At 39.8% G+C, this 21,255-nt stretch overlaps 1 protein-coding gene across 10 annotated transcripts in view; it reads left to right on the top strand.

The window, feature by feature from the left end:
• Positions 1-21,255, top strand: part of dmd (dystrophin) — a 493,723-nt gene that overhangs the window by 319,822 nt on the left and 152,646 nt on the right. For all 10 annotated transcript variants that reach the window (XM_048268223.1, XM_048268225.1, XM_048268222.1 and 7 more), the window contains 3 exons: positions 2,255-2,466; positions 5,652-5,806; positions 5,906-6,086. In XM_048268223.1, coding sequence (XP_048124180.1) covers positions 2,255-2,466; positions 5,652-5,806; positions 5,906-6,086 — 548 coding nt within the window. The remainder of the gene's footprint in view (positions 1-2,254; positions 2,467-5,651; positions 5,807-5,905; positions 6,087-21,255) is intronic.

Below are 21,255 nucleotides of genomic sequence, written 5' to 3'. Positions count from 1 at the left end.
CCAGCATGTCAGCTTAAGTCCGTTGTAGCATTGCCGGTAAACAGGGCCGCACTGGGGGGCCAACACGTCGCAGAGGGGACGCCAGAGCGTGGATATCTCACTCGCAAAATGAAACAATATTTCTGTCGGGCGCCTACCATGGACCTCACAGTTGCAAAATGCAAGGAGACATGAATCAGCCTATATTTGCACTAACAATAACGGACAACAGCTCTTCAACTTGCCCTGTTAAAATCTAAAAAGTATAATTTTAAATCGTAAAAAAAACGTACTGTCAACAACTAAGCAGACATCCATAGACCAAGACATAAGGCTATTACATTTGCGTAGGCTGCAGATAGCCTACCAGTAGTTTCAATTGTAGATAGGCCTATATTCTAGTTAATAGCAGTCACCTCACATTTCTTCTCATTTCGGATTTAAAACGTACAACAGTGCATTAGATTAGGCTATAATTTAAATGGACATTAAACTACTACTATAGGCTACAGTATGGCGCATTATCGTTCATCTTTCGGCTAATTTGCAAAAGCCTCTTGTTCTGATATTTATTGATTTCAAATTCTTACAACATAAACAAATGTTGCGAAATCTCCACATTTTTCCTTTCCACTTTGCGCAGTAATTTCGTTAATTCCAATTGGAGGAAAGAAAGACACATGCAGTTTTCTTGAAGTATTTGTATCTTAATTTGGTAGTCTTATTATCTGCTAGGCTATAAGCCTAATGCAAAACCAATTTCTGATATTTTGTATAGATTGGCTATATGAAGATATCGATAGGCATAAACAGGGTGCCCAATGCGTGAGCCCATTCTGCGTTCACTCCAGCGAGAGTTAAATCAATGTTTTAAAAGCTGTCTCATCACCATAGGCTATTTGCTACGATATTTACCTCTGTTACAACAAATCGTGACTTATGCCAATTCAACTTTTAACTTAGTAATTCAGTTTTACTTGCGCAGACGTGCACATATTGAATGAACGCTGACACCACTACCCCCGTAAATGCATGTGTCTTTATTTGATAACACTAAATTAAGAAATATTTTCTAATCAGGAAAATGACAGTTCTTTGAATTGACACACAAAATTAGACTGTTGTAGGCCTATAGCCTAAGTTAAAAGTTGAATGGGCATAAGTCATGACTTGTTGTAGGCCTAACAGGTACAGTAAATATCGTAGCAAATAGCCTATGGTGATGACACAGCTTTTAAAACATGTATTTCACTCTCGCTGGAGAACGGGCTGTTGCACAAACAAATGAATTAGGGTGATGATCTGCATCTCCGTTTACCAAAAGCTATGGTTTTGCTAACCCATTCGCACAATAAATAATTTCTGAAAGGTTCTCTCCATTGTTAACGTGCAACATTTCTCCATGTGGGGTAGTGTCAAGCGACGATAGCCTATTGCAGGTAGGCAATGTTTAGACAGAAGACGGGCACTGCTTTCTCTGTTGGTATTTCTGTCCCTCCGAAAACTGTGTTAAAATGGTGTTTTTAGCAGTCAAAATGTATTTATTTTTTCCAGTGGAGAAACCCCTGGACCCCCGCTCACATCATCCACAACCCCTCTCAGAAAATACAACGTCCCTGTCGTGACCTCATGAGCTAAACCATATGAAAGCAAAACAAAACAGCCAGATGCTTCTTCATAAAATAACAAAGACACCTTCATAAACAATAACAAGTTTTATCGTGAGACTGCCTATTATTTGGAGCATATCGGTAGGCTATATTAAAAGCTGAAGATTTTCAGCTTGTTCGGGATTTAATTCACTTTTGGATTCTTTGATTATAGTGCTAAATGTTGGGACTGTTGCATGAGACGTACTGTAGGCCTATCAGCCATCAAAATTAAAGCTAATCAGGGGTAATATTGTGGAAACGTTACCCAAAACGTTGGGTAAATATATGGTCCATACTGTAGCATACTGTAGGCTACTGGCGCGCATAGACTCAAAGCGGCAAAAGCCGACGTTTCTAACCCTGTGGCAACCTGGTGGTTGTTTGGGTCATTGCAGCTTCACTGGGGAAAATAAAAGACGTGTGATTCACGCGTGAGGTCACTTGAAAGTAGAACCCACTGTACAAGAGTGTAACCTGCAGTCCATTCTACACTGAAAGCCAACCTTTATCTTAATTTGTTTAAAGGATCTAATATTATGAAACTAATATATGAAACTTGTACTAATTTACTTGAATGAAAATGCATCTGTTAAAAAAGTCTCTCTGTTTTATTGTCAACTCAGTTGATAAGTTACAGGTCCACTGGGAAAATTCACATCGCAGCTTAACTGACAGAATTGTGGAGCTGCAGAAGATGGCACAGGACTCATGTGCATGGTGCGATGCCAAGAAGGAAGTGGAGCTACATTTGAAACAAACCCAAGAAAATATGGAGACTTGGAGGGAACTCTCCTACACGGTGGATGTGCTAAAGACCCAAAACCATGAACTCAAGGTAACTCACTCATATGAAACTCCAACCTCAATACATATTAAATGCTACTGCAATCATACAGTACTATTATGAAATATCTGTAATAAAATGTTTATTAAAACATATTACAAGTTACTTGACAAAGTAGTTTTATCCAGTTTCCCCTTTAGTTTTAACTAAAGAGGGGTCTAAAGATGTATCTGTTCAGCTTACACTTAAATAATTAAGTGGCTCTAATGACTTATGGTTTTGTATATTTAGGGTGTTTATTTATTTTCATTATTGATTGTTGATATTGTATTGACTTTAGTGTTATTATTACTATCCCTAATGTAGCCTCACCAACTTTCTATAACTGTTTACTGTTCATTGTAACTATTGTATTGTTAGATTTGTAAGCTAAATTACATAAACATAAAACAAAATCAATATGAAGTTCCAGGCAGGTTTTAGATCTAGACATACCGCAAGGGTTAGTCTCTCTGAATGCACTCAATAAACATACAGTACATACAGTACAGGAAAGAAGTGGCAGTCACTGAGGGATTGAGGGGGGGATTCCAGAGCTTAGGGGCCATGGTGCTGAAAGACCTGCCACCCAGGGTAGAGAGTCTGGTGTGGTGGATAGAGAGGAGATTTTGGTTAGATGTGATGATATCAGATAGGGTGATGTAAGCAGAACTCTTGGTATGAGTGAGTAGTCTGGCTGCGGAGTTCTGAATATATTGTAGTCTTTGAAGTGATTTAGTGGAGAGGCCAATGAATAGGGAGTTGCAATAGCCTAGGCGGGATGTAATTAAGGAGTGGACCAAGGTTTGTGCATCAGAGGTACAAAGGAAGGGGCGAAGGCAGGCAATGTTCTGAAGGTGAAATAATGCAGTCATAGTTAGGGATTTAATGTGGGGATCGAAACTAAGGGGTCAAGCAGTATGCCGAGGTTTCTGAAGACTGAAACTATGTTATTTGGACCTTTGAGATTAGGGGCTGATAAGAAGGATTTCGGTTTTTATCTGTGTTGAGTTTTAGAATGTTATCCATAGCATCCATAGCTTTAAGTCAGAGTCAGGGTTGGTGAGGGAGGATGTAGTAGTTCTGCATTTCTTAATTTATTTTAACTGTAGCCCTTTTTGTTTTTGTGCCTTCCTGTATTTATTTATTGCACTTTATTGTGAAGCACTTTGGTGCAGCTGAGCCGTCTGTAAATGCGCTATATAAATAAAATTGACATTGACATTGACATTGACATAGTGAGATATAATTGGATGTCATTGGCATATCAATTAAACTGAAGGCGACGTCTACATATGACTTAGCCAAGAGGCAGGACATATATATATAAAGAAGGGCCCAAGAACAGAAACCTTGGATACACCACGAGTGAAAGGGGATGTGGAAGACTTGTGTGGACCCAGAGTGACAAACTGTTGTCTGTTGGAGAGGTAGGACCGAAACCACTGGAGGGCTATGTCTGACAGGCAGGAGATGAGAACATTATGGTTCACCGTGTCAAATGCAGCGCTTAAGTCCAGGAGGATGAGAATGGTTGTTGAACTGTTATCAACAGGCAGGAGAAGGTAATTTATTACTCACAGGAGTGCAGTCTCTGCGCTGTGATGTGTAACCAGATTGGAAGTGCTCATACAGTATATTGGCAGTGAGAAAGGATAAGTGAAATTATGTCTGGTGTCAGCCTATTTGTGCATTAATGGGGGTGCAGTAGAAGAGGGGTTTAGTAGATTAAGTGGCAAGGGCTGCATAAAAAAGGTGGGGGAGGATTGGGATTGGGTGGGGGGCACCAACAAGGAGCACCCAAGAGCAGAAAGGAGTGAAGTTGTGAAGCAGCCTCTTATTCTAGTACTTTGGCCAGAAAGGGGAGGTTTTAAATAGACGGTATGTGAAGTGAGGTCTGAGTCAGGCTTCTTTAAAATGGGGGTAATTGCAGTAGTTCTGAGAGCAGGGGTAACACCACAGCCGAGGCTAGAGCTAACCAGTAAAGCCATTAGTTCACAGATGGCTGTGGTGCATGCCTTGAGTAGGGGGTGGGGGCAGGGTCAAGCTGACAGGAGGAGTGGTTAGATTTAGTGAGGATATTTAAGAAAGTAAGGGTCAACAGGTCAACAGGTGTAAAGTGGGTGAGTTTAGGGCTCAGAGGAGGCAGAAGGTTGAAAACAATGGTAGATTTGATAAATTTTGTCTTCAAAGAAATGTATGAAAGCCTGGCACAGCTCAGGTGTTTGGGGTCAGGTTTGAGGAGTTTATTGACCGTCCTGAAGAGTGTTTTCGGCCTAGAATTAGAGCAGTTGATGAGTTATGAAAAGTACCTAGAGCGGGCTGCATTAACTCATTGAATGCCAAGCTGTTTTCGGGAGCTTTGTCCTAGAGTGCCAGCAATCTAGACCATTGTTGATGATTTTTGTACAGCCACAGCATATTCTGTGTTATAGCTATGAACACATACAATAGCTCGATTAAAAGGTGAGACTTTAAGCTCATATTTCATGAAAGACGTTATATCTCCATTTCTAGAAAAAAAACAGTGATTTTGATGAAAACTAGCCACTGGTTAGATTGGGATTTCTCAGGAACAGAGGCGTGTAGAAATACACGGTTTGCACCCACTGAGAGCTAAAAGTCTCACCTTTCAAACGAGCCATTGTATGTGTTCATAGCTATAACACAGAATATGCTGTGGCTGTACAAAAATAATCAACAATGGTCTAGATTGCTGGCACTCTAGGACAAAGCTTCCGAAAAAACAGCTTGGCATTCAATGAGTTAAGAAAGAGATGTGAAGATTCTCTGGTATTTTCTCTTTGATGTTCAGTCACATTCAGAGATTTGTTGCCCACCGTGTCTAAGCAAATTTCAAAACTGTTTCAACTGTTTAGAGTCTCTGGATTAGCTCCATACATGTGTTGCACTTGAAAATCATTAAGAGCTCATATTTTTGGATGGATATAGATTTCATATAGTACTGTATATGATGGTTGTTTAGGCACTATTGCCTAACCGTAGGTCACTAGCAGGGTTGTGCAAAATTTGAATTGCAATTCTGCTTCCTGTTTGCTACCTCAATTGAAATGCAAGTGAAATTCAATAATTTATTTGGAATTTAAGAGCCAGTTTTAATTCAATTCTGGAATTTTGCACAAGCCTGGTCACTAGGAGTGAAAATTTGTTTTGTTTGTCTGGTTTGTTTTCTTTAGCTGTTGATGAAGGCAATACAGCAGTGGCAGCCACAAGTGGATAAGACCAATCAGCTTGCACAAAAGCTTATCACACTCTACACTCATGATGATACTCATAAAGTAAAACAGTTAAGTGATAACATCAACATGAGTCTTTCCATCATCAACAAGCGGTGAGTCTTTTCATGGTCCTCTCTTTGCACTCTACTACAGATCTTAGGGATTGGCTTAAATTGTATCAATTGTTTGTGTATTTATGTGTGTATGTTTAGTGTTGGTGAAAGGGAGGCTGCTCTGGAGGCGGCTCTACGGTTTCTTCAGAAATTCTATCTGGACCTAGAACATTTTGTGAACTGGCTCACAGAGGCAGAGACTACAGCCAATGTACTTCAAGATGCCACATACAAAGAGCAACAGCCTACCTCACAGCAATATATCCTTGAACAATTGCAGGTAATTGTGATGAATTAGAATAGATCAGTTGTAAAACACTGCAACAAATCTATTACATCAATGCCATCCATGGTAACATAAATCTAGCCAGATTTACAGTTGTTGTTACTTGTCAAGGAGGGCAAAACTTTAAAGGTTGCATGGGATACCATATTGATTATAATACTTATGTGTAATAGTTCATCTTGTCTTATCAATGTCCTATCATTATTTTATTACACGGCTCTTCATAATGCTGCAGAATGCTCCATTCACTTGAATGGGCCTTCCCAACGTTTGGTGGTCTGCTAATTCTCAATAACAGACCGTTACTAAGTATCTCAGTAACAGACTGGTCACAAAATGGGTTTTGTGCTTCTAATTCACGCAAGGACTAGAACTTCATTCAAAAGTGTAAGCAGACGGTTGATCAGCTGTGTTCTAAAGAATGTTTGATTCAAGTTCACCGTGTGCTGTTGTGGACTATTTGTTTCTCAGCAAAAGCCATGATGAAACGGTAACAAATAGGCTATAGCCTAGGCTATGTAGGCTAAAGAGTCATATCGTGGGGAGTTTATTGTTTCGTTTTGGCAAGTAGCCGTGTAATAAACGGGATAATGTATAGAGCGCCGGTCATTATCGGGAAATAGGTCCCTTCAGGGTGGAACAAGACCCCTCTGCTGCGCGTCGAGGTCCAATTCGCCCTGTCGGGACCTATTTCCCGATAATGACTGGCGTTCTATACATTATCCCTTACGTATCTCATAATTAGGTTCTGTCTGTTAGAGGAGAGTGGGGCATGTGTGGGGCACCACAATGACTACAAACAATACATCATATTGGAGAAAGCTTTGTGCCAAAAAGCCTTAATCTCGGGTACCCATTTCGGTAACACTTTCTATGAACACAATATCCATAAAGCATTATAAACACATGCATAAAGGGTTATAAAGTATTCATAAAGCCTCATAATCATCAACATAAGTCTATATAGCAACTTATACATAATTATGACTGCATTCATAAAGCATTATGACCAGGGCTGAAATTTCACAGCGTCCACGACGGCCATGGCCATCTTGCCCCTTGTAAACTGTTGTAAATGTAGGGTTTTTTACATTGTTGGAAACAACTGCAATCAAAGTCTGCAAAAACTGGCTACTAGCAAGCAGTGACTTGATATCTTTGTATACAACCCCAGTTGGACTTTAAATCACTACAGAGCCCAAACATGAAAAGTTGAAATGTCTGCTGTGCTGATGATGATTTATCTGTGGTGATAAAATGGTCTCAATTACATTTTTAAAATAAGTGACTGCCTGAATATGATTGCCTCTGATGTTATTCAATTGACTAAAACAAATAGGATTGTCACCTGAAGTGAAGCCACATTGCAGAGAAGAATGTTTGAAAAACATTCAAGGAGGGCCAGTAATAAAGGAGCCCAACAAAAGGCACCAATAATAGGCACTGCCTCTTACCTTATTAAAAATAACCATATTTTTTCATCTCTGCACTTAAATACAGGTCATCGTGTACATTGTAAATATGTTAAAGTCTATGGTTTCCATCCCATTTGTGTTTCCCTTGTGAGATATGTTTGGAATGTGTTTTTTGTATCTATGTAGTACCAACACAGTAGAATATAAAGAACTCCCAGTATGTCGTGGGATGTTTCTTGACCCTGTGTCTCTGAGTTGCACCCACCCAAAGGAAAAACAACAGAATCAGTGTTTTTCTGTCAAACAGCTCTATGTCTGAAGTTGCGGGTGCGCGCGCACACACACACACACACACACACACACACACACAGGCATATACAGTAGACGATGTACATTTTTGTAAGATTATTCTGTTATTGTGTTATGTTCACCATCACTTGGACATGCTACGTAAGAAGAAATACTGTTTTAAGGTTTGATCTGATTGCTTTATTCTTGCTTATGATTTTAAGCGACAGTATGCACTCTACAATTCATGATGTATGAAATACATTTAGTGGTGAAGGTAGATTTCAAGGATGTGGCACCCTTTTAATAACGGTACTGTGGAGTGCACAGTGGATACAGTTGCAGTTGTATAATTGCAAGTGGCAGTTTGAGGTGTCATATTACCATGTTGCATGATTTCTGTAGACTGGCTTTTAACTGTCCTTCAGTAATGACAAATGAGACTTCTACCATTCCTTCATTTTGCACTGAAACTGGCATCACAAAGTTCAAAGTATACTGTATGTAGTTCAACATCATTCCTTGTATTGTTATTATTCTTGTCATTACTACCCTTTGTTGTTTGTTTGTTTTTTCCTTCTTTTTATTACTACTACTAATAATAATAATACATATTATTTGTATTACAAAAAACCAAACAAGCAATTTCGGGGCTTTCTACAGTATTCTATAGCAGTCTGTCCGAACATTTTTGGCTGATCTATTTTGCTTTGACAATCAGTTTGTTGATAGAGAACTTATGCTATTTTATATTAGTGAGAGCCCTATCTTACACCTGGCACATCGTGGCATTAGGCACAACTAGGGTTGCCAACCGTTCTGTAAAATACGGAATCGTCCCGTATTTGAAAGGAAAAAGATGTGTTGCGTATTGAACTGATACGGAACGCATTTTGTTCCGTATTATTGAGAATCAACTCAGTGCAAATGTATAATAAGTTAGACTATGAATGAAGAATGCACGATTAGTATGAGATAAAGAGAAGCCTTGCTGCCATCATCACTATCCCAGCGAAATGCACTTTTCATTTGAGCCACTGTAAATCACGTAGGCCTATATTACGCTGATAGTAGCGTGAGATGATGTCTTGCTCAGAGTTTTACAGTGCATCTGTGCAAGATAACCAACTAGGCTAGCTCACTTGCTGCTGAGACAGAAAAAAGTCAGAGATAATATAAGGCTTCACCAAATTCAACTGTTTGTGATAGGCTAGATATTTTTTATGCGATGTCTGCCAGTTCAGTTTTATACATTTCAGAGGTTGGTCTGAGTAGAATATAGGCTACAAACAGTTGTTTCTTTATTAAGTGTTTTTGCATTGAAGAAAATGAGTAGGCTAGTTATGCTACATTAGTTCAATACGGAGCCCTGGAGGCGTCATTGCAAGAATTTTTTTTGTGTGTGTATCATGAGAATGTGCACTCATTTGACCAAACTGTGTACTCGTTTTACTCAATTATGATCTCATTTTACTAGATTGTGCACAAGATATAGTATATTATGCGCTCATTTTAGTAAATAGTGCACTCATTTTAGTGCATTCATTTGACACAATTTAGTAAATGGGCCCACAATTTTGTAAAATGATGCACTATTTACAAGCACACATTTTTTGATATACATCTTGCAATACACACACACAGACACACATAGCCTATATCAATACCCCAACTGAAGTCAGTAAGCCGGTATACTACTATCTGTGCATTGTGAATACAAATCGCCCTGGGTTCTCTTTCACATTTTGCATTGTAGGCTGGTCTGTTTTGCCCTACTTGACTTGCCATTGCCAAAACATGTCGTTTATTAAATAGCCTAAAAAAAACTATTATCACTAGGCTCATGATAGGCCTACAGACATCTGTAACATTAAATTGGCTACAGCCAAACAAGTGTGTTCTAGCATTAACATTAAGCTGAATATCTTTTCATCCAAGCTATTTGTAATTAACAATGTAGAAATCAGCAAATTTTGGATTGTATTGCTCACCATTTTTTCGTGATCTGCTAGGCTATTATCTCTTTGTCGAACTCTCATTGCAAACATATACGAGAGACTGCACAGTGCAGTTAACGGGCTAAAGTTGGACATGGCAACATTTACTAGGTGGGGCGGGCCTACCACTGAATGACTGACATTTCAAGAGGATTTTTGCAATAACTTTAGATCAGAATTAATCTGAAAATATATTATAATATTTATATTTCAGAAAAAAACAAAAACAAAATCACCACACCAATTATGGGTTATGATAATTATTTCAACCTGATAATGAATGATGATGAAAATACATAACTAACCCAGAGCAACTACATAGCCCATAATCCAAAGCAGGGCTGAGACCCGCAGAGATTCAAGATACAAGAATTTATTTGTCACATGCATAATTTGTATATAGTATATAGTATATAAGTATATATACTATTTTGATCACGGCTGAAGTGCCCTTGAGCAAGGCACCTAACCCCTAATTTGTGGAACAAAAAGCAGTGAAATGGGGATTGCGACTGCAACTCCCAGCTGTGCAAGGCCTTTTGAGATCGAAGCCGCTTTCCAGAAAAATATTATGGCCAGGGTGATGACAGTCCTTTAAAATCATTTTTGCCCTTGACAGGCAGTGGCTAGTGTAGATGTCCTGAAGTCCAGAAAGTGCAGTGTTGGTGATTTTCTCTGCACACCTAATAACTCTATGCAAGGCCTTCGTATCCTGAGAGTTGCTATTTCCGTACCAGGTTGGTTGGAGATGTGTGATGTCCATGAAAGGTCCTCATAGATGACTACTCCAAGATATTTAAAGATAGATAGATAGATAGATAGATAGATAGATAGATACTTTATTGATCCCCAAGGGGAAATTCAAGGTCTCAGTAGCATACAGACATCACACACAACATGAACTTACAGCAGAAAAAGTAATATACATATAAGAAAAACTCCACTGTACAATAGAAACAGTAGAAGATAAACATGATACTAAATACTAAATATACTATAAAAACTATATCAAATATCAACATAGTGTGCTTAAGGATGCTTAAGGATGATCAAGCATGACAGGGCAGGGACTGAGCCTGTAATTCAGTGCAGCTGAGGATGATCGCTTCCTTGTTGTCCCTGCCAAGGGTGCCATGGTCGTGGACCCCTCAACAGACACAAGCAAGATGCAATATACAGTTGAAAGGGTGGGGATAGTAATTTGGACATATAAGAGAATACTGTATAATGTAGACAAGATAATATAACAAAACTATGTCAGTGCAAGAATAGGTTGAGCCATTGTCAAGTATTGAGAATAAGGCAATTAAGCATCAAGTACGGCCACAGTCCAGGAGGGAGGGAGGGGTTGTGCAAATGTGCTAATATAGCATGTAAACAGACTATGCAGAGAAGTCTATCTCTCCTCTACCCTTAAGTGAAGCGTTGAACAGTTCAATGGCCCTGGGGACAAATTACTTCCTCAGTCTATCAGTTGTGCATGACAGTGAGCGAAGTCTCCAGCTGATCAGGCTCTTCTGCTTTACAATAGTGCTATGGAGTGGATGACTTTCATTGTCCAAGATGCTGATCAGTTTGTTCAGGGTCCTTTTGTCTGATATTGAAGTGATGCACTCCAGTTCGGCTCCCACGACAGAGCCAGCCAGCCAGCAGGGCTAGAGACAGATTGAAGATTGCTGTTAACACTGGTGCAAGCTGGTCAGCACATGATTTTAACAACCGCCCAGGAATGCCATCTGGGCCAGCAGCCTTTCTGCTGTTCACTCCTCTAAGCGCTCTTCTCACGTCATGCTCAGAGACGGAGATTGACTGGTCTTCGGACAGATTGCACGTAGCACCGTTGTTAAAACTGGCTGCAGGGATAACAGCCTAGTTAAGTTCAAGTAATTTACCAGTGTAGGGTCCACATCTGCCGAGTTGTCCGATTGTCCTCTGTAGTCAGTCATCAACTTCAGACACTCCTGCAGTCGCGATTTCCTAAGTGCGTCTCCACCTTCTCTCTGTACTGCTTCTTCGCCGCTTTCACTGCTTTACGCAGTTGGTAGGAGGCCACTTTGTAGGATGTCATGTCACCAGATAACAGGCCATTGTTGTATGCAGATGTTTGTGCGTTCAAACCCTCCCGGATAGATCTATCAACCCAAGGTTTCTGATTTGGGTACACTTTCACAGTTACCTTGGGGATAATTTCATCAGTCAGCTGTGAAATGAAACTTGTCACCACATCGGTGAACTCATCGATGTTGTCAGAGCTCATCCTGAACATGTCCCAGTCAACATCAGTCAATGAGTCTTGCAGCATGACCTCTGATTGGTCAGTCCACCGTCTCACTTCTCTCACAGCCAGAGCTTCCTGCTTTAGACGTTTATACTTCGGGAGAAGAAGGATGGCAGCGTGGTGATGGATATATTTCTTGGATTACACCAGCTGTAGTTAGTCATTAAGCTCACACCTCCTCCTTTGAACTTTCCTGACTCTTCTGTCCTGTCCGCCCAAAAAACGGAGAATGTGTCATCTGGTAGAATCGCATGGTCCTGGACCTCTGAAGTTAACCAAATCTCCGTGAAACACATTATGTTGCAGTCTCTTACATCCCTCTGGAAGCGAACTCGGGCCCTGAGGGGTTGAATTTCCCCTTGGGGATCAATAAAGTATCTATCTATCTATCTAGCTTGTTGTCCAAGGACATTTGCTAGGAGCACACTAGGCAAGGGTGGTTGGTGTGCACTAGTCCTTAGTCTGTTTCGGACACCGAAAGAAGAGAAGGTAAGTATTAGTTATTAGTTCTTGTCAGTGTTGGGGAAGTTACTTTTAAAAAGTAGTGTTTGCTTGTTACTCGTTACTTCTCAAAAAGTAACCCGCTACTTTACGTAGTTACCCTCTATGGAAAGTAACTTTTTACGTTACTCGTTACTTTTACGTTACTTTTATGTTGCTCGACTTTGGGCAAAACCCAATATCTGTTCCTAAATGTGTAGGCCTACATAAAGTTCTACTATGGAGGACATAACGGGTATTTCTTTTGTGCTCTTTTTAAAAAAATGCCACAAACAGAGCACTTGACAAGAAAACATTGGGCTTATAGGCTTTAACACCACCACTAAGGCCATCCTTAAAAATATTTTTGTTTGCAGTAACAGCCAAAAAAAATTAAAAATGGGTGGGTAGGTAGGTCAATATTTTTTTTCAAGATTCAAAGTAAAAAAAAAAAGTACAATTTTGGTCATGGTGATTACGTGGGAATGAATTTACACAAATGTGCATATCGCGGCGTAACTGACTGGGTCTTCAACCCGTGCCTTCAGGCACCATTGCAAACCTCATTCTGATGCAGGTTATATAGACCAGCCTTTCTCAAACTTCTTTGACCTGAGGCCGGTCATGGCAGACTTTTGGGTCATAGGGCTCATCTACATGTACCCAGAAAGAAGGCTACAATAGCTCTTGGCCACGTTATATTGAAATTTGACTATACAATACTCAATGCTATACAGTGTATTATACAGTCTCTGCTCTGTTTCTAAGGAAGTTCCAAAAAAACAACGCCGTTCTATTAAGTTTCGTTAAATAAATAAATAGCCTTCCAACAGATTGAAGCGGAGCTTTGATACCAACGTTATCGATTAGTTTCAGTTTCTCTCGGCGCAAGAGACGCCAGCACTGAATGAATGCTCATACCACCACTTAATTGTAGGGCTCCATGTTTAATGACATCGATAGCAAGCGTTTGTTTTCTTTTTTTTCGTCGATCCAGCGGTTTCTTGATCAACTGCGCAGCAAATTATCAGATGAAGCACCGGGCCTAATTTCACTCCGCGACTCCAGCGGACCAGCAGTCTCCATGTTAAGTGGACCCATATTTTGAGAAATGCTGAATAGACCACAACCAATTTCAATACTCCGACACGGTCACCGTTAGACTAGGGGAGGAGGGATGAAAAAAAGATCTGGCCACAGTTCTTCCAGAACTTCGTGCCAAGTAAAAGCGTTATCAGTTTGTGTGAATGAAACGGCGTAGGCCATAGTGTGACATGCGTAAAACCAATGGTGTAGAGATGGCGCCACAGGTTTTTTTTTTTTTTTTATGAGCCACGCGTTTGCATGTAGGCAATTTATATTCACAATACTTGGGCCTACTAAAATAAATATTATTTTATTGCATTTGTATTGGTTGTTTAGAGTAAAAAAAACAATCGGTCGGTATTAACATAAGTTTACAAACGGCAAGTCGGTTAGGACTAAAAGGGGAAAAAAATAAATATTTGGGTCGGTTCTAAATTGACAGGGTCGGTCGGGTTACGGCAAACGAAAATATTTTTAAGGATGGCCTAAAGCCCTATAAAACAATATCAAATGACATAGCTTCGATACATCTTGGGCACAAAACACAATAAATGAGGGCTTCTTTTATAGCCTTATTCTCTTTCATTAAACAGGCGCTCCTCCGAAATTTGGTGCAAAGCTAGTGCAAATCGTATCAATAGGCTGGCAGTTGAGTTAACGGCAGGGGACAAAATCAGGACACAGTGTAGAACAACTAACACTCACATTCCTCCCCTTAGTTTCAACAAGTTCGAAGTAATGTGAATACCACCATCCCTCAGAAGTTAGCGTTGGCTGCGTCTCGCTTGCTATGATTGCTCTTCATTGCCACCAGCCTCTGTCACGTACCGTGTGGAGCCATCTATGGGAGCTATGATTGCACTTCATGCTACCAGCCTCTGTCACGTAGGCTGCCGTGTGGAGCTTGTGCCTATTGCGTAAGCGCGCAGCTGAGAAAGCAGCGTCGCTGTCAAATCTGTCCCTAGGAAAAGTAACGTTGTGCCGATATGAAAAAGGAACTACGTTACGTTACCAAATGTTCAGTAGTAGCACGTTACACTACTTTTTACTCGAAAAAAGTAGTCACGTTACTGTAACTCGTTACTTTGTAACGCATTACATACAACACTGGTTATTATGTGAACATGAAAAAAACTGAGGCCCCATCAGAGCTGAAGTGCACCAGAAAGAGATCTGAGTCCTGATGATGATGGTGTAAGTGTGTGTGTTGGGGATGGGGGGTGGGTGGGGGGTGGGGGGCGTTCAAATGAACTCACAATGTGAATACAATAAGAACTGAGTCCCTTTTGTTTTGGTCCTCTTTCTGGTCCTCTTGGTCCTCTTTCTGGTCCTGAGTTTGGTTCTTTTTAAAGGTACTATATGTGAAAATGCCCTAAATCGCTAATTTTATGACATTTTATCTATTTTATTGATTGTATGAGTATGTCTATCAAAAATAGTCTCCATCTAAACAAATCTCATGTTCATATAATATATTTTCTATATTTAAGTGTCCAAGCAGCAAAGCTTGTAGCCTATATTTAAAAGTGTCATATATATATTTTCTATAAAGTGTCAGCAAAGCTTGTAGCCCTCAATGTGTTTCTACCTTTAACGTTACTTATTATTCATCACCTACTAGGAGCTAGGCAGGGAGGCTGAATAGGCATTCATTGCTTTTCTCTCTTTTCTTCTCATTCTACTTATGTCTTATTATGTTGGGTTGTTACCCAAAATATCAATTTTCAAATTTAATTTTTAGCTCTCCTGATTGTAATAAAGAAAGCAAAGAAGTATCTTCAGAAGTCACAAAGTCCTTCTCAGAAGCAGTGCTTTGGGAGGCAGTCTGATTATGCACACCCGGCTCCACATGATGGGGTGAAGCACAAAACTACAGCAGCAGCGTCCCAAATGTACAATTAATACAGTCATAACTAACCCAGTCAAAGGGTCTGTTCCAAATGGAAGGTTTGCTGCCTTGATAGAGAGATGTCTCAACCTTGGGAAATGACTAACTTAAAGAGACTTACACTTACACTGCCACTGGTGTCTATCGAAACGGGGGGGTTCAGGGATCACGCTAAGTGGTTTTCGGATCCATGCAGTATAACCAATGTTATTGTCATTTTTTGTCGCGCCCGGAATGTGTCAAAGACGTTCAGAAAATATAGTAGCTGGGAAAAAAAATAAAAAACATTGTTTTATCATTATTTTTTGACCATCAAACCAACCAGGAAGTAAACTGAAATGAACAAGGGTGTTTGTATGGAAGTCATTTCCTGTCCAGGAATGGGTAGATTAACTAGATCAGCAACAGCGCTATCTATCTACCCATAGACCGTAATCTACCCATTTACTTGCATTATAGAAAGTAGTGTCAACATGACTTTGAGGAAGAATATCTCTCTGACTAAGGGCCCGTCCACACGGAGACACTTTTTAGGTTAAACGCAGAGGTTTTGCTTCCTCTTGGCCGAGCGTCCAAACGAATCCTGTAAACGCACTGCCCGAAACCGCACTTTTCTGAAACCTGGTCCCAGAGTGGAGAAATCTGAAACCGTAGCCCGTTTGAATTCGTTTAGACAGCGAAACCGCACATCCTGCTTGTGTATCGATGATGTCATCGCCACACCTCAACTGCCCTGGACTTGCACTTATAGTATTGCCTAACAATACTAGTTTTCATACATGACATTACCTCGATTACACTCCATTAAGATAAATATCACAACTGGTGCTATGCATGGCACCGATAGCTTATGACTTGGTGGACTGAACACTGTTTTTCACGGTGTTTTTTTAATGCATTCTAGCTACTGTCAGTGACGAGAAACTTAAGTTATTAGGAAAGTCGCGGTGTAAGTTTAGGCTACATTAATTTGTGCGTAGTGCCAGTGTCATTCATTTATTTTACATGTCTTACAACATATATACATGCATTCAGTCAGTGAAATCAGATATAAGCATACAAAGGCGCTTAGAACTCACGTTAAGCCGATGGTAGCACACTGAATGCAAATCGCGCCGATTTATGCAGGCAAACGTATTGACTGTTACTAAACGAAGGTTTTATAGCAATATTATAAATGTGGCGACAGAATAGCCTAGAACTTGGGTAAACCTTGCGTTTAGTAGCCTAATTGCGGTGATAGCCAAAACTAATGTGAATCACGGACTATCCTACATCCAAAGAAAGTAAAGGTGATTAGTAGGCCTGTTAGCCAAATAAAGGACGGGACTGCACCCTTCACAAACCGTAAAATAAAGTTTATTAGTTTTACAGTTGACTACAGTTGACAGTTCACCATCAGTCCACACAAACAATTCTGGTTTCCTTGCACTAGCCATTTCGCCGTAGCCTATTCTGTCTGTTTTTAAAGCGCAAACTTTGGTCAATTTCTGTAAAGAAACAGTGCCACCTATAGGCCTGGGGTATGAAGTAACGTGTTGAGTCGTGTTGAGATGGATCCGTTTGGACGCAAATATTGTTGATGCGGTTTCAGGGAAGACGGAGGAAAAAAAGATCGGTTTCGTATGTGTGGACTAGCCCTATGATAGTTGTAGTAAAACGTTCAATTCATTCATTCAATTCAACGTTCTCTCCATCATTACCAATTTGCCAATGATGGTGAATAACTACTCATTGTGAGATGTATTTCGTAATATCTTTATTTCCCATTGTAATCGTGTAATTCGTAATGTTTTGCATGGATGTGTGCCGGTGCACGTTTGTGTATGAGAGAAGCAGAGGCGTCGCCAGCCGATTTTGCCGGGGCTTCAGCCCCGAATGTTTTCAGTGTAGCCCTGAATGTATTTTGCAAAGTTGACTAACAAATATGAAACTATTATTTGGATCGTGCATTGAAACTGTGAGAAGAGATGGACCTATTTATCACACAGCACAGGTGTCCTCTCACTCTCCTTCATGAAGCAGATCTAACTTGAACGTTACCTAAGGCTACCATAAAACATAATTTGGAACGTAGGCTACTTAGAGTGCGCATGCATGAGAGAGAGAGACAATCAGTCAGTTCCAGGGTTGGGCATGTCATTGTTTGCATTTTCTATTTAGTATAAGAAAGTTATAATGAAATCATAAATGCAACAAGGACAAGGAGGTGGTGGAGTTATGCTGTCGTCATTTAGGCTAAAAGTTCAGTTCTGCCCTGCACTCACTCGCCTACAGTTTGGAGCTGGCCAAAAAGTGCTGGCCTATCTAGGCACCTTGCCTTTGTAGAATCGAGTTAGTGAGTCTTCAATGATTCGTTCTCCTTAAGCTAAGCATAACATGAATCATATGATCTTGCATCTTGCTATTTAAAACGCCACTGTGTTAGGTGGCTATAGGCTATATTGTTCATTTTTTATAGCAAACAGAAATGTCAAAATAGCAACATGTCATTACATCCTTTAATTGTCAAATTAGTGTCCATAATATGCAATCAAGGTGGCACAAATGAGGCTAGAGTCGTTGGATTCATATATGAAAAGAAAGCAGGCAGGCAAAATGGGAATTATGAGAACCGTTTAGACTCTGACCGTTCTAACTCACCATGGACTTCTGACCAGGTTTCTCTTGGTCAGTGGCGTAATGCGTAGACAACGCACCAGATCCCTCATTAATTGCCACACCCCTTGGCGCGTAAAAAAAAGAGCCAAAATAAGAATAAACTTTGCAACTTTTGTCTTTGGTTAGTCACTTGTTACCCAATCCTCTTGTTATCCAATTAACCTGTACCTTTTTTGCCTGTGGCCACGTGTCTCATTTCCTCATTGTGTTAGTGTATTTAAACTCTGCTCTTTGTCTGTGTCTTTGCTAGAGATTAGAGAGATTAATCCTCTTCATGCAATTTTGCTAATAAGGCCAACACCAGTTCTCGCCTCTTCTGCTATCTTCTGCAGCCTTCCCCAGCTTAGCTTTTCATTTTTAATTTCCCTGTCAACAGTCCGGCGCCAGGTCTGTTTTGGCCATCCTCGTCAGTGTCTTTGATGAATCTCTTTGAATCCCTGTGTTTCTCAAGTCATAATTGGATTATACTGCCTTGCTGAATTTTGCCTCTGTTTTAACCTGGACTGTTTAATCTCTGGATTTTGCTGTTGGATTTGTTTGCTCTTTTCTCCCGAATGGGCATCTGTACTGTTGACTCGGGCTTGCTGTTTGACTGATTCTCTGGATTTTGACTTGACATTTTGGGAAAGAACTTCTCTTGAGCATGTTGCAAGTTTTTCATCTGACTTGAGTGTGACACACAGTGAGTTCAGGAAGGGGGTTGACAGATGAAGGGATAAGATCAGCAGGACAAGACTGTTCAAACACTTTCCCTGATTTTATGAAATGTTTGTTGAATAAGTTAATGTAATGTTTTGCATGGACGTGCGCTGGTGTACGTTCATGAATGATAGAAGGATGGTGCGTGCACCTACCAATATGACTGTTGACAATGCGCTCTTAAAATAACATATTCACAACTCGCCATAGACTTCTGACCAGGTGTACAATAGCGATTTTTAGACAATGTGCCAGGCCCTTCCCTAGTGTGTTAATTGCCACACCCCTGGGCGCATTGTTTACGGAAAATTACCAAAAATCTTAGTCACTTTTAAACGTGATGCTAGCAGGCGAGATGCTAATGGTCTCATCCGATTCAATGATCTATGCTAGGTTGGAGCTAAAAGTGGTATCGCCAGACTCAGAGAACGGCTGGATGAACTGAAGAAAGGTAAAAATCAATTGTTTGACTCAAGGGGAGGTGGAAAATTAGTGTAATTCCCCAAATGGTGGAATATCCCTTTAAGGCTAGGTAAGGGATTTCTTTAAGGGTGTTGCACAGAATACCTTAAATGGTTTCCTTAGTTAAGGAAAAACGTTAAGGGATTTACTACATTGAAAGGGATTTGCCGGCACGAAAATTCTATAGTTTCCACGGAGATTGTTCAACAGCTGTAACTGCCGCGATGCCGTTAGTTAACCCACCGAACACAGCTTATGATCTTATCATTCATCTTACCTTAATAATATTCGCGGAAATTATCCAGGTAGCAATTAAAGCATGTTATATACATGAACTGAACAATACTAGTTGGCAAGTTAGAGTTGATCCTGACTGTCATCAGTGCACCAAAAACAGACTTTTTTTTTTTAACGTTTTGCCTAACAAACTGAACCGAACATCATAGGCTTACAAGACATCCACATGAATTGTTAATGTTAGCCTATGTTAAGCCTACGTAAACCACACAATAACAATACGGCTGTTAAATGAAGGTAAATTAAGCGAAAAAACTTGCATATTAAGCTACTGGTGTAGCAATAGCGCTGGTGTAGCAATAGCGCTGAACATTTTGTGGCATGCATGGGTTTTTTTTGGTGAAAAGCAAAACCTTTTTTTGTCAGATCATGGAGAAATTGGTGTGCAGTAACTATAAAAGGCGTCTTCATAAGGGTGGTGTGGGCGATTAATATTGAAATGTTAAGACCGAATTTTCATCTGAAATCAGAACAACAACCCCTGAATTCATAATAGTGGGTAATGCTAAAAATTGTAACCTAAATTATTAACTGCACAAAAAGATTGCTTTTTTTGTTTAAAAATATATTCCCCATGCAAACTTTGTAATGAACAAACTGAACAAAAATGTTGAGTAGTGTTGCATATTGGTATTAAAGTATTCAGATGAATCAGATGAAAACACAGTTGCTTAATATATGAAGACTTATAGGCCTACATAATATTGATAATTTAAAAGTAAATATCACATAGGCCTATTATTTCTGTTATTATATCCTGTTCAACATGTACTTAGTTGTTTAAGCACTAATGTGTTAAGGTTTGTATAATAATGTTTTATTTTCATTAGGTTGTTGATAAATTTGACATTATTGTTTATTATTGATATTCTCCTTAATGTAGTCTTACCATGTCATTGTTTTTATATTATTGATTGAATGGACATTATTGTTTTATTATTGCTTTTCCCCTCATTTTCATTCCTTATTTTATTAGGCTATTGATTGAATTGATATTGTTGTGTATTATTACTATTCTCCTTATTATATTTGACCAACATCCTAATCTGTTTCCTGTTCAATTTTAAATATTATGTTGTTTTGTATTTATGTGTCGCTTTGGACAAAGGTGTCTGCCAAATGCATAACCATAACCATTTAGGAGGATTACCCTCACAAAAAAGGGGTGGGGGTCTGTTTGTTTCAAATGAGTAGCCCTCCATATGATTTCGGGTTCTTCAGGTAGCCCTCATTCCCAAAAAGGTTGGAGACCCCTGTGCTAATGTATCTAAAGCATATTTAACCATTACATTTCAACGCCATACAGCAGTAGTACTATCTCCAGGTCTCAACAAGTAAATCCAAGCAATAGAATATGTTGGTTGCTAGGTTGACATTATATTGATGGTTGCTAGGGTCTATATGGTGGTTGCTATGCCAAAGCTTTGCGCTATGAAATCTCTATTTTAATTGTGCGTTTCCAAGGGCATGGAACTCTGCTTCATCCAAAGACTCCAATGGTACCTCATTTTTGACATACGGGTCAAAAGTTACATGCACACACCTTCACAGCCCAGCCCAGCTCAGCCCAGCTTCATACTTATTCAGCTGCCAGATGGCTTAGAACTCTGCC

The sequence above is a fragment of the Alosa alosa genome, chromosome 17 (assembly GCF_017589495.1).
Source record: "Alosa alosa isolate M-15738 ecotype Scorff River chromosome 17, AALO_Geno_1.1, whole genome shotgun sequence".
Classification (NCBI taxonomy): domain Eukaryota; kingdom Metazoa; phylum Chordata; class Actinopteri; order Clupeiformes; family Clupeidae; genus Alosa; species Alosa alosa.
The sequence above is the reverse complement of the archived record's forward strand: the minus strand, read 5'-3'. Positions and strand labels throughout refer to the sequence as shown.